The sequence below is a fragment of the Camarhynchus parvulus genome, chromosome 1A (genome assembly GCF_901933205.1).
Source record: "Camarhynchus parvulus chromosome 1A, STF_HiC, whole genome shotgun sequence".
In the NCBI taxonomy this organism is placed as follows: Eukaryota; Metazoa; Chordata; class Aves; order Passeriformes; family Thraupidae; genus Camarhynchus; species Camarhynchus parvulus.
In genome coordinates, this window is record NC_044586.1 from 30,656,875 (window position 1) to 30,671,297 (window position 14,423).

Sequence of the window (14,423 nt, forward strand, 5' to 3'; positions counted from 1 at the left end):
ACCAAATAATAAAGAAATCCATTCTATGAAAAGCTAATTTCTCATTGTAATAAAGAAAAATACTGGCCATGCAGGAACATCTGTTTTCAAGAAAATTAGAGACAAAATAAAATATTTCTCCAGAAGAGGATAAAAAATGTTTTGCTGACAGGAGGAAAAAACCCTAGAGAAGAACCAACAAAGACTCTCAAACAATCACTACTTTCCAGGATTGCCTGTTGGAGAAAACCACTGTATTACCGGGTCGAAAAATCTGTTCACCTGGGTTAAATAATTACTGAACTCAAAACTGAACTCAAGTTTAAAAGCCATCAAAACTCCATTTCTACGTAGCTCTAAACAGAATCTGTAACTTGAACTATTGAAACTCTGCAAGAGAGAAAACCCAAAAATATTCATATAGAAATAGAATGTCATCAGCTAAAGGACCAGTGATGCAAGGAAAGACAGGCTCACACACAGCTCTATCAAATGAAGAAAACCCCACATCTTCTCACAACGTGGCTTCTGTACTTGTTTCTTCAAAAGGAAATCTCAGATGTTTAAAAACATAAATCTGTGGTTAAATGCACATAAACAGATAGAGATTTGTATGTATAAACAATTTAATCTCCAGCCTTACACATAAACAATTTTAAGCTCAATAACTTTAGTAAGTAAAACTAGGCTTTTTTACTGAAACTATATAAAAAAATAATTTGAGTGTACAGCAAGAGTGAATGATTTATTCTATTCCATCTTAAACCTTTCTAGAAGGTGCACTGTGGTGTTTCTGCCCTTCTGAAATGCTTCCTCATACATAACCTTTAAAGCTGTCCAGCTCTAGAACTGTGGTACCACTAAAGAGTGCACAACAACAGCGTAAATAAGATAAAGAATTTCTTTATGAGAAGGGAGAAACATTGACTTGAAATGTGAATAAAAGTACAACTTTAAATGTCTTCCAATCAAGTGGCATAACTTGAGTCATGCATTCTGCCTTTCTTGGGTGTCATGGTTTAACCCCTGCTGGCAACTAAGCACCTCAGAGCTCATTCACTCTTTCCTGGTGGGCTGGAGGAGAGAATTGGAACAATAAAAGTAAGAAAGACCATAGGCTGATTTAGGAAAGATTTAATAATTAAAATTTAAATAAATGTAATACCTGAAAGAAAATGAACAGTAATAATAATAATAATAATGGAATATTACAAAAACATGAGAAAGCCCAAGAAACATGTGTGATACAAGTGAAAAACAATTGCTCACCACCAGACAACAAATACCCAGATGGTTCCCAAGCCACAGCTGCCCCCAGCCAAACTCCACCCCAGTTTTACTGCTGAGCAGGAAACCATATGGTCTGGAATATCCCCATGGTCAGCTGTCCTGGCTGTGTCCACTCCCAGCTCCTTGTTGCACCCCCAGCCCCCTCACTGGTGGGGAAGTGTGAGGCACGCAAAAGGCCTTGATGCTGTGAGAGCACTGCTCAGCAATAGCTAAAACATCTCTGTGACATTTTCTAGCTCAAATCTGAAACACAGAACTATTCTAGCTACCGTGAAGAAAATGATCTCAGCGAAAACCTGCACAATGGGAAATATATTTTTATGTCCTCAACTTTATAATACTATGCTCCAAGGCCAGCCTTTCCTGTTGGCAATGTTTGGTTTGAATTTATTATTTTAGCAGAAGAACTTACAACTTTTTACAAGTCTGTATAGCTTTAGGGCTTTGCTTTGTGGCATTAAAAAAAAAAATTACTGATGCATACACTTTTCCATAGTTTATCCTAGAATAATTTGATCTCAGGGTTCATTCTTTGCTCTTGGAATAAAGCTTGTCCCTCTAAAGATTTACTGATTTCCCCCAAAATGTTGGGAGGCTCTCCTCCCAGCCTCCTTCATAATATCCCCTCACAACAGCAGAAGTATTCTCTTCCTCTAACCACATTCTTTCAATGTCACACCGCTGAATCTCAGGGAGACTAAATGTTCAGTATCTGTGTGAAACAAGGCAGGGACTTTTCAAATTGCAGGATCAGCCTACCTAAGGGAGCCTATCTGATCGTAATTCAGCTGCTGGTGCCTATTATCAGATGTGAACTGAAGCAGTGTTTCTCCCATGCTACCTGCATTCACCTCTGTCTGGCAGAACTGCTATGGGAATGCCTACAACAGAGTGCCAAGCCAGATCCTAATGAGCTGGTATGCTTACACAGAATAATTCAGTGCCTTACCTTCATCCTAGCTGAAATCCCAGAAGTGATACAGCCATCCGTACCAGCTACCGAGCACAAATTCAGATAAGTCTGTGAAAGCAGGACTAAAACATCACCAGAGAGCTGTCATGTGCCTTCAACAGAAATGGAGACATAGCAAGTATCCGTTGCCTGCAAGTGTGATTCTTGGAAGAACAGAAACACTGGAAGCACAGCACAAGGCAGACAGAACAGGGTCTCATGCAGAAGGGTTCACGGCTAAGGTGCCAGAGCAGGAGCTCAAGCCCATGCTTAGACTTTGCTTCCACAAGAAACAAGTGACACAGCTCAGATGATTCTTTGCATACTCTACCTTCACCATCTGCTGTTTATAAACACCTCCTCAGGCAAGGAATGTCTGAAGGTGAGGCGTGACCCTCAATAAAAATAAGTCATGACAGGTGGATTTGCAACTCAGTGACCAAAAGACTGCTCTGCTCATGCCCATGCATGTTTTTCAATTGTAGAGCAAGCCTATCAATGCTCAGGACCCGAATGCAACAGAACAAGGTAGATATAAGAATATTAGTGCTGCACTGAGCTTAGAAGGTTCTGTCCATACAAGATTAAAAAACAGCCAAAAGGCAAAAGAACCATGTCAATTCATAACATCTCTGCACAGGAAGGCAGAAGATTTGAAACTTACCATATGACTTCACAGAATGAGGAAAAGGTGACCTCATACATGCAAAAGACCTTGTACATAGGCAGAAACTTCTATTCAGCTTTTGTAACCAATTACATTTTAACATTTTTACGGACATCATGTTTGTATGGTAATATAAAAGTATTTTGTAAATACATTAATCAGCTTTTATTCCTACCGAGTTTAGAGTCAATAATCAAATATGATAGTTATCATATCCCTTTGGCTAGATTTAGTGAGTATAAATATTAAAAAATGCTTTCAGGGAACCTTTTTGAAAATCTCCACTGAAGTCTAATTCCAATACAGTTTAGAAGAAAGCCAAATGTGACAGGTTGTATTTTACTTACACTATCCAGTTCTCCCATACATAAAATAATCAAGATTACTCATTAAATTAGAACAATTAAAAAACTCAAAGTGCTGTTACAGTAACACAAAGGAATACACAGGGTATTAGTTATCAATGCTTTATTATTGAAAACAAAATTGAAATTATTTTATCTGGCACATTAACAATTATTTCTACAAAAAGGAAAGCCTACAAATCTGATAATTTATACAAATAACAGTTTTTCAAAAAATAAAATTTTAATTTAGTAAACTTGTCTTGTGCTCTTTTTTTTCTTTTTCTGTTTTTCAGCACTGTCTGCAATAATCCACCACAAATCCCTGAGCAGAGAGACATATTTTAAACATGTTTTAAATTTATCCCAAAAGAAGAAAGTTATCAAGCCCAGACCTATATTAAAAAATGTATTCAGGGACATTCTTGGTAAATTTATGGTAGTCCTTTTTTCTTTTCCTTTTCTTTTGTTGTTTTTTTTTTTTTTAAAGAAACAAACAAAGCCAGTTATCAATGAAAGCATGACACCGTATCACAGGAGTGCTCCCCTCTTCCCCCTTTTTGTGCAATGAATAAAAATTACCAAACAAGAATAAGTACAAGTTGAAGGAGACAAATAACCTGGTGAATGATTAAGACCAAGAAGCCATCAAAGTTTGATGGCTGTTGAGCAAATAAAGCTGCAGGATACCACAGTTCTATACCAAGCTCAGTTACAGTTACTATCTATTTCTATATCTTTTCCCAGAAAGTCAGTAAAGCAGGAGAATAAGTTCAAGCTACCATTGTATTCTAACACTGGTTTCAACAATCAAGTAGAAATTCAACTTTTGATCCTTCAGTTTTGCTTTTCCAGCAAGAACATTATTTGAGAAAAACTTGACACACTCCACAAAACCAAACAATCTTGCCCCTCTGGCCCTTCTGGTGGGCCAGTTGTAAACTCAGCAACTTACGGTATTTTAGTGAGCAAGAGGAAAAAAAAGGAAATACACATAACTACAGTTTTTCTACTATACTGACTTTGAAACAGCTATTCCCCAATCTATTTCATTACAGATTTAAAATCCAAGTGTAAGGGTAGAATGACCAAGAAGGTAGAGTATAACTCAAGTGCTCCCTTTCCCATTTGGTATATACAATAATCACAAAACAAATGTAAATAAAACCAAATAAAGGAAATAGCAACACTTAGAGACTATTGTGTTAATGGCAGGTAACATTGCTGCAGTCAAGTAATAAATAAATAAATACAGCAAGGCGTTCTTCTCTACATTTTTGTTGGAATGATGCTCAACAGTTAAAAAGGAATACGTAAACTAAAAACCCCAAACCCTTTTTCAGTAATAAAGATTTTTTAACAGAAGATCCTGAAGAAGCTTCAGTTCAAGGTGCTCTACCACTTTATCTATCACTATGAAAGGAATACTGAAGCAGATACCAAAGGGCCATTAAATGAAATAGTAAATTTTCTTACAAACAATAATACTTATTCCAAAGAAAAAAAGCAGTTAACAAATGGCCTGGAAAAAGAATTACTAAAGCTTCATATACTTCGATTTAAAATAAATTATTTTTACATTTAAGATCTGAAGACTAAAACAGTAATGAGGCTAAATCATTCTGAAACAGAAATAAATTGAACCTCACCAAAAGCGTATTTAGATATTCGACAGCTCTGCTGCTAGCATGTGTCAGAATACAAACGGAATGCTAATATTTGGTTAGAATCTGAATGGGTTTGTTTAAAACATCAACAATATGAAAAGTAACTGGCAACCACCATTACTGATTCCTCTCAATCTACACTATTTTAAGCATGATCGAATCGAGTCCCTTCAGTTATTTGCTAGCCTCATCAATGCATAACATTCCCTTTTCTCTGAGTTGCTCATGAAGTCTCATTTTAGCTTACCCACTAATATTTTCAAATCCCATTTTAATTAGTAATTGTGAAAACATAATATGCAGAGTCCAATTTAAAGTTGGATTTATCTGATTGCAAAGTAAAGAAAGTCAAACACATTATTCTATTATATCAATTATTTTTTTCTAAGATCACAGTCTGACCACACTGATTTGGTATCAGGGCCAACATCCCTCTTGCTTGTATTACTAAATCACACCTCTGGTCTTTTTTTTTTACCAGCCTACATACTACATCTGATGTACAATACAGACAGCTCCTTGGTCATTCTGTCTACCTCACAGAAATTTGACTGTGTATCTCAAGAAAACTGCACTATTAGTTAACAAGCTAAAGTAACAGACATATTCTCAGTAAACAACTTGCAATGCTGTCATCTAATGATGTGACAGGTTTGAAAAAAATGGGCCATATAAGCTGTGAAATTGGCTAGCAAGTGGTTCAAAAGTGAGATACAGCAGCATTAAGACAAACTGCAAACACACTGGATTTAGTACACTTTTTAATGAGTCACAGTATCAGCAAAATACTTTGACCTACTATTACCACTTTAACTCCCATATGGCTTAGTGTATACTGTGTGATTTTCCCTTCATATTTCTATGACAGCATACATTTCAAGTACCCACCCAAAAGTAAGCAACATGGGATTTGCAATTATTTATCAAATATACTGAAACAATTTCTCTCACGTGCCATTGTTCCAAATATATTTGCTGTTTAACAAGTTCTTCATGAATCCCTCAAAGTCTCCCTTTTTCTATTTCTCTAGCAGAATAGCTTCTCCTAGCAGCAATTAGGACCTCGGATCCTTGCAGTCAAGTCCAGCAAGTTCTCTGACCTGACAACTCTGTGGAAGTTCAAGTTCTTGGGTTTAATCACTTTAAAGAAAAGTAGTTCAGAGTTTTCATCATCATGTTTTGGATGTTTTCAAACCTTGTTTCTCCATGATATTCCACAATTTGCGAAGATTGGACTGGGTGATGACATCATCAGGTTTAAGTTGAAGAGCAAGGAGGTAGTTTTCTTCAGCCTCTTTCAGTTTGCCATTCAGATGGAGAATGGCTCCAAGATTCATTAGGGCAGCTGGATACTGGTACCAATAAAAAAAAGAAGGAGAAATATTACAAATATTTTCAATTTTTCTTTTTAGACAATCTTCTTCTACTTAAATTACTCCCTTATGTTTGCTGATTTTTCATGGAAGTAATTTAGTAATTTAAGCAAATACAGATAGTAAGAAAAAGTTTCTGAACAGCTGCTGTGTAGTTTGTGCTTTAAACAGGTCAAGCTCTAGTGTTTACAGACATAAGACTTCTCTTTAATGAGAAAACACAGAACTCAAAAAGCTTTAAATGTGGTACTGTTGGCATAACACAGGTTCCAAGAGAAAATTAAAGTAATCCAAGAGTGAATTAGCAACAAGAATTTAATTTTAATCAAACCCCTTGCCAATAAAGAGTTTATAATCATTGGGAATAATTAACACAATAATAATTGGAACTTATCCTTTTCTTCTCTTTGTCTTAATTGTAACTGGTAAGAAATATAGCCTGCTCTCAGACTCTAAGGATGTCCAGGCGTTCTAGGATATCCATTTAGATTCAGGTTGTGGCAATTATTCCTTAATGAATGATTGAATAAAATTAACAGTGGTGGAAAAATGCTATTTTAATAACAAAAATGTTTAAATCTTGTAACAAATAAATTTAAAAGCTTATGTTACTAGAATTTTTTTCATGTTTAGCTAAGACAAAATGCTTAGCTTGTTTTTATTTTTTTCATCTCTAGGTTATTCCATTATGAAATAATAGGTTCTTGATGATAATAGCATGCCTGGTCACTGGAATTAACAAATATTACAAGGGCAGAAAAGCACATTTATGAAGCTGAAGAGTCTAACCTACCTTTTGGCAAGCACCAAAGGTATTCGCATCCTAGTGAGAGCACAGTAAAGGCATTTGTCAAGCCAGTGCTTTGCATTTTAAAGAAAAATGGGGAAAAAATACCACACAAAGTTCACTATGGTTCTCACCCTCAGGTCAGCCTCAGTTTCAGTGAGCTTTAGGAAAACTCACTTTCAAAGTCACATAGTTTTGCCTCAGAGGATAAGTGTTTCAAGCCACCACTCATCAGTGTTCTGCTGGAAATAATACTCAAAATGTGAATGGCATATCAAGTTCAGACTACTGTGAGGGTGTGTTGGTGTGCTTTAGGAGCTCTCCAGTGACAATAACTTCAGGAGAGTGGTTAGACACTGGAACAGGTTGCCTGGAGAAGCTGTGGAAGTGTTCAAGGCTAGGTTTGAGAGAGTTCTGAGCAGCCTGGTCCAGGTGTCCCTACTCATGACAGGAAGGTCGGAATTGATGATCTTCAAGGTCCCTTCCAACCCAAACCATTTGATGATTGTATGACAATACGTTAGGTAGAAGGCCAATAAAATATGTACTATAGTTGGTCTCCCAGACTGATGTGGCCATAGGAAATCATTATGATGATTTCCTTTGTTCCTTTGTTCCAAGCCTCTCCACTACAAAGTAAAACTTATTACTCTTATCCTTTTGAATCAAGCTCCAACAAAATCCCTATAATTCTTATGTCCAAAACCTGAATTTTGAAGTGGAAATGTTGTTCAGATAATTCCAATGCTTTATATTCTCATACTATATATTCATATTTTTTCAGCTTTCTTCTTGCTTCTTTTAACCTACTAATACACACATCACAAAGTCTCATAAAGAACTGCAATGCATCAAATTTTCAGAACAAATGGCTTACAGAGTTTCAAAATTAAGCAAAACAAAATTAGTTCAGCTCTCCTTATTGTAAACATCACAATGCTAAGGAAGAGGAATCTGAAGATGTAATTTTTAGATTTGCTTTTTCTTGCCTTACCCTGACAGATTTTTTCCACCTTCTGTAAGTCATTCTACTGTGAATCAAACAAACAAGAAATGCCAGCTGGGTTTTATATAGTTTTATCAGTTCAATACTCTTCAAAAGAAGGGAAAGTAGGCCCCTGAAATGTAATTTATGCTACAAGTAACTCATATTGGCAGCCATATTTTCATAGCTCCATCTTTGAAGTGCCAGTCTTGCATACTGTTTTGTAATGAAACAATATACTCCTTAATTGCAGATGTTCTGGGTGCTAACTGATGTTATTAAAGCGAAGAACACTTGGAAATCAGCTCACATGTACATTGATGACTGTCTAAATACCCCCATATCTATTTCATTATTAGACTTCAGCTTGTTTGAGAGAATTTTCTCAAATCATGAGTAGGAATGTCCATTCCCTCTAGTCATCCTATTTCTTTGTTTAATGAGAGTTCATGAACGAAAAAACTTTCCTAAAGTTACTGACACAGAGCTGTCATCTCACTTGAATTATAACTATGTGCGTGTTTGCACCGAGATAAAGCTTACAACGGATAAGGACTAAAAATATCTTAAAAACTCATAGCAATAAGACACATGTTTAAATGTGCTCAGGGCTAATTCTACAGCATTCCCAAAACTTACTGCGCAGGAAATAACTCAGTTGTCTCATATGGCTTCCAGAATTCCTCCCCATTTCCTCCATACCCTCCTGAAAATATGGTCAGTGTATGGGACTAATCAAGAACATCATATATGTAAGACTATATGCCTAAGAAACTCTTCTACCATCATGTCTTTAATTTGATACATAATTTCACAAGAGCAAGCAACAGAAACAAATAAAATGAACAAACTGCATGCCTTTTAACTGAAATTTTCCTACTTCTACAAATCATTTTTGATTTCCTGCAGGCCTAACAAATTCTAGGCCATTAATGTTCTACACAAAGGTATCCATGGAAAATGTGAACTGATAAATAATTCCAGGTATGAACTGACAGTTCATTCCAGCTCCTTTACATTTCAAATAAGAAAGTGCACAGGATTTTGGAAAGACTGTTCCCTAACTTTCTAGGATATCAGTTACCCCAATATTTACGGTTTATTGTAACAGTCACAAGAATTTTGCACATCTGCAAGATTCTTCATCAGTGGCATTGCTCTTTGGCATTAAAAAAGGATGGTCAGAGGATAAGACAGCAAGAGACATTTGCTGTAGTTTTGCTTCACATAGATTGTCTTTTATTAAAGACAGCTGATAAAACTTCTCAGTACGTTAACAAAGGCAGCAGCTACCACTGCAATAACACGGGACTTGTAGCACTGTATAACAAATGACACCACCTACTACTTCAGAGACTTGAAAGGAGAAACAGGCCTGCCTTCATTTCCTTCTGGAGACAGATACTTTACATCAAAAATAGCTGACTGGCATTTCTACTGAGGTTATAAATGCTGTCTTTTATGGTCTATTTGGAATTATTCCCATTATTAGCATTTTACCATGGTGTGCTTGTTTCCTTAGTGGTTTTTTGGGGGCAGTGGAGGAAGGTGCTCATGGGGAGGAGGGAAAAGGAGTAACAGATTAGTTAATGAATAATGAAATAACACAAGGCAAGCATTTAGTTGCCTGAGGTGGTTTTGGTTTACATTGATGACAATTTTTTCAGATTTTCCTTTAAGTACCAAAATTAAAGGAGATCACTGGGCCATGCAAAAATCTTATCAAAAAGTCCTCTCTAAAATTAGAGAACTATAAAATCTTCAAATAATCCAAAATAATTCTGAGTAGTATTTCAGGATTACACTGCTGTAACCATATACAGTATTGAATCCCCAAACAGAATCAACCTTAATGACATAGAAGATGAACTGCCTTCTTGTTTACCATCTTTGGTTACACATACAGCAAATGCCATAGCAGAAGTACAGTCCCAAATACAAAAAGACAATTTTACTCCTACATGGTCAAGTTAAGGAGAGAGGAACGAATACACAAACACTTAATCTGGCACAAATATATGTTTTGCATGGTAGAGGAGTATGAAAAAGAAAAGCCAGTCCGAACACAAGCAAGGAAATTCCGAAACTGTTTTCCTCAAAGCTCTGCTTACAGATGACCTTCTCTGCTCAACCCCACAGAGATCAGGGCAGTAGATTTTGAGATGAAAGATAATTTTGTTGGTGCTGGGGTACTTCTAAGGAAATTATGGCAATTTTTACCTCAGTAGAATCAGAAGTGTAAGGTGCTTCTCAATTACCCATTTCAAAGAGTCACTGAAAAGATGTTGCCAAAATCCATCTTGCTCTTAAGGAATTACTGCTGTGTCTGATACTGTAGATGCTCCAAAACAACCCCAGGACAGTTGAATGAATACTATAATAAGTGTGACCAACCTACCAGAAACACAGAGGCTGTGCATTGTTTTTAAAAAGTGCAATTAAGGACACTCTAAAGGGTTTCTTTTGAGTTAAAGAAGGGAACAAAACATCAATCACAAATGAATATTTCATGCCAGTACTTCGAGTTTAAAAGGGGTGAAGAACTCAAATATTTCTCTTTGATAACTGAAGACACATAGGTGGTACAATGACTGAGTAGTCAAACAGCAGAATATTAGGTCTAGAATGGCTCACTAGGCATGAGAGAAAATCATGCTGGACTGCTGCATCTGATCAGTGGCCACTAAGTAATCTGCTCTCATGTCCTTTTTTATCCTTCTGCAGTGCTAGCAAGAATTTTCTCTTGAACTTTTACCACTGGTGGAAGGAAAAGCAGGGGAGGAACATGCCAATTGCCGCCAACTGCATCTTACTCTCCATTGACAACACTTCACACAAAATCACCAGTGGCTCATGGAAGCAGACATTTTTATCAGAGTGATCTGGTGTTCTCAGATAAACCAAGCAGCAAATGGAGAGAGACTCATGTTTCCACCTGGTTCTCTACACTCCAAGAACTGCATTTTGCATATGCTGTCTCTGGTATTTTGTCACAAACAGAACATGAACCACAACTAAGACACTGATCTCCCGTAAGCTGGCTAAGATAACAAAAGTCAATTGTCTAGGTACTGATAGTTTGGTGCAAAAAACACTCTGGATCAAGATGACAGGATGTACTGCAAAGTAGTATGGATCAGACAGAATAAAAAAGCTCAAATTCAAAGTTGAAAGGGAGTTCTGGTGTCATCAAACCAGACAGCAAAACATTCAGTTCTGCTGCAAAATAAACAAAAAAATCAGCATCTTTGCAAGCTCTTAAAATGGAGCTCTACAAAAGTTAAGAACCTCTACAAAAGTTAAGTACCTCAGTCGCGCTTTACGGCAGTTTCACAACAGTCGTGCTTTACGTCACCTTTTATGACAGTTTTACAACAGTCCTTTCACGGCAGTTTTACAACAGTCGCGCTTTATGACACCTTTTACGACAGTCACGCTTTACAACACTCTTTACGGCAGTCGCGCTTTACGTCACAGTTTACGACAGTCGTGCTTTACGGCAGCTTTTACGACAGTCGTGTTTTACGGCCACGGTTTACGACAGTCGCGCTTTACGGCACCTTTTACGACAGTAGCACTTTATGGCCGCTTTTACGACAGTCGTGCTTTCCGACAGCCCTTTTACGACAGTTTTACGACAGTTGCGCTTTACAGCCAGTTTTACAACAGTCGCGCTTTCCGGCCGTCGCGCCTTACGGCAGTTTTATAACAATCGTGCTTCACGGCACTTCATGACAGTTGTGTTTCATGGCAGTTTTACAACAGTCATGCTAATGCATGTTCTGTTGAGGCTATAAAAATGTAGCCCTAAAGAATATTTTTTACTTTGTCTTTAAAGTAATTTGCTTTGAAACTCTTTTATTATGCACCGGATTTATCTTTTATAAAAATTAAATTAACATATACATTAATTTTAATATTATACAATTTAAATATTTAAATTCATGGATTTTAATCTCTATATGTTGTTTGTCTTCTCTAAAACCTTGTTTCAGTGTTTTATAAAAATGGAAGATGGTGTTGGTTAAAACAGTTCATTATAAACAAGACAATTTATAACAACATGATTTCCTAATTTTTTTCATATTATTTTTATTCTTCATACTACGTGGATATTTCTATTAAGTTTATTTCAGTAGAAGTATTATATTCCATTGTTTGTGTTTTGATACCAGCAAGGATATGGGAATTAGTTGCTCATCTCACTTTATCATAAATGCAGGTGTGTGCAGACTAGACTGAAATTACACTTGAAAGTAATCATCCATGGAGCCATAAAGCCCTCGCCTAAAAAGAGCTGTTGAGTCTGAAAATGTTGTAATTTACTTCTGTTTTATTTGCAGATTGCCTTCTCACAGCACAATACTACCATGGATCTGGTGCAGTTCTTTGTCACCTTCTTCAGGTAAATTGCTTTTTTTTGTCTTCTGACTGAAATCCTGATGACTCTTTACCATCAAACCAGTATCTTAACCAGCTTCTGAATCTTGAGAAACGCCTGAAAGGAGGTCTTCAAACTGTGGTCTCTAATTTGTACCAGTGGAGGGGCACCTGCTGGAATCTTGCACTATATAATTGTGTATTTCATATTCAGTGGTACAGTCCTCACACCTCATGAAGATTAGCTGGATTTGTACCATATATTACAGTGATTAAGAAAAGCCAGCTAAACTCTTAATTCATATGTGTGATTTTTCTAGAAACATTTTTATGGAATTATTTAAAATGATGGCTCTGTTCAATAGCTTGTTATTTTTAACAAAACACAGCATGTCACTACTAATGCTTTCATGTGTCAGAGATTGACTGTGAAAGGCAGTAGCTGATGCCTGAGATTTGGTTGTGGCAGCAGTGCAGGGATGGGCTGCAACTGTAAATGAACAACTATTCTAGAATGTGAACAAAACTCCACTGAAATGCTTCTTAAACATTCAGCTATCTTATAAAATGTCCACAAACTTGAATATACGCAGATTAGTTACAATGCTTTGAAATCTTGCTGTGAAGATATTTCCCAATAACCTTGAAGTGTACACAAAACATGAAGAGTGACAGACAGGTCTGTTCATCAGACTTTCTGTATTTTTAGGCCATGACTTTATTTCACAAGTTCACAGAATGGCTTCTCTGTTGACTTTAATCATTGTGCTCTGAGGAACTGTACCTAAAGAATCAGACTGTTAAATACTGTGAATGGTCCAAATTCTGTTTATTTCTGTTGCCAAAAAGGGCACAGAAATGAACAGAGCCTGAAGTTTTCTATACCCAGGCCATTGGCTAATGGGGAGGAGTTTAGTAGGGATATAAAATATCCCATTTCTCTTCTTTGACCACAAACAGAGCAATAAAATGCTGATTGCCTAAAGGTCAATCTAGTGGTGTTTTGGGTGTTTGGTTTTTGGTTGGTTTTTTGTGTGTGTGTGTTTTGGGGTTTTATTCTCTTTTTTCATGGAGAGACAGCAAGTTCTAAAACTCATGACGATTATGCAAATGTTTAGATTACAAACCCATATAGAAGAAAATAAAGTCTGTCCAAGTACAACAGACCAGAGGGATCCTCTCACAAATAGCAGAGGTAAACTAAGAGCAGTTTGTTGGTGCTCTGTGCCCTGGTGCAGCCTTAGAAAAGGTGAACTAAAGGCTCTTAGGTGGTGCAGCCATCTCTATGGGTACATGGAATTGTCTCTCCAAGTATGATGGTCTGTCTCATGCAGTTTGTTCTGGGTAAATGCACAGGTAGGATGTCAACAGTTTGCAGCCTAAAAGAATAATATTGATAAGGGTTTGTTTGTTTCTTGTCTTGTGTGGGTTTGGGTTTGTTTGTTTGTTTGTGGGGTTTGGTTTTGTTTGCTGAATGGGAATTAGGTGTATGCTAATAAGCTAGAAAACCAGAATCATTTAATACCTGCTCACCCATAACAGCTGATGATACTACAAAAACATTAGGTCATGCATATTTTTTTTTAGTTTTTTTTTCTTTTAGACTTGGATACTCCCATCTGGACATCTAAAGCAGATGACACTTTAACCCACCTGGTGAAAGGAGGATATATATGGAAATTGTATGCATCTAACCTTGTGTATTTTGAAACACTGGAGACTTTCCTATCTCAAATTGCAAACTACATGATACGTACATTTAAAGCCAGAAATTAAAAAGAGAAGGAAGGGTTTCTCACCATTTTTTTCCTATTTATTGGCGACAGATGTGCGAGTTTTCATCCACAAGTATACCATGAAATTACTCAGTTTGCTTCTGGATTGAGACATCAGCATCATTAAGTAAACCCACAGCTGTGAGTCAGGGAAGAGTTCTAGACTTGGCACAGGAAGGAAGCATCAAGCAGTCTACTTTGTTTCTCAAATTACCACATCAATA

General features: G+C 36.7%; 1 protein-coding gene across 1 annotated transcript in view; it reads right to left on the bottom strand.

Moving 5' to 3' along the window:
• Positions 1-3,006: 3,006 nt before the first annotated feature.
• Positions 3,007-14,423, bottom strand: part of TMTC2 (transmembrane O-mannosyltransferase targeting cadherins 2) — a 239,156-nt gene continuing 227,739 nt past the window's right edge. The window contains exon 12 of the mRNA XM_030959447.1: positions 3,007-6,251. Within this exon, the coding sequence (XP_030815307.1) occupies positions 6,072-6,251 (180 nt within the window). The 3' untranslated portion in view covers positions 3,007-6,071. The remainder of the gene's footprint in view (positions 6,252-14,423) is intronic.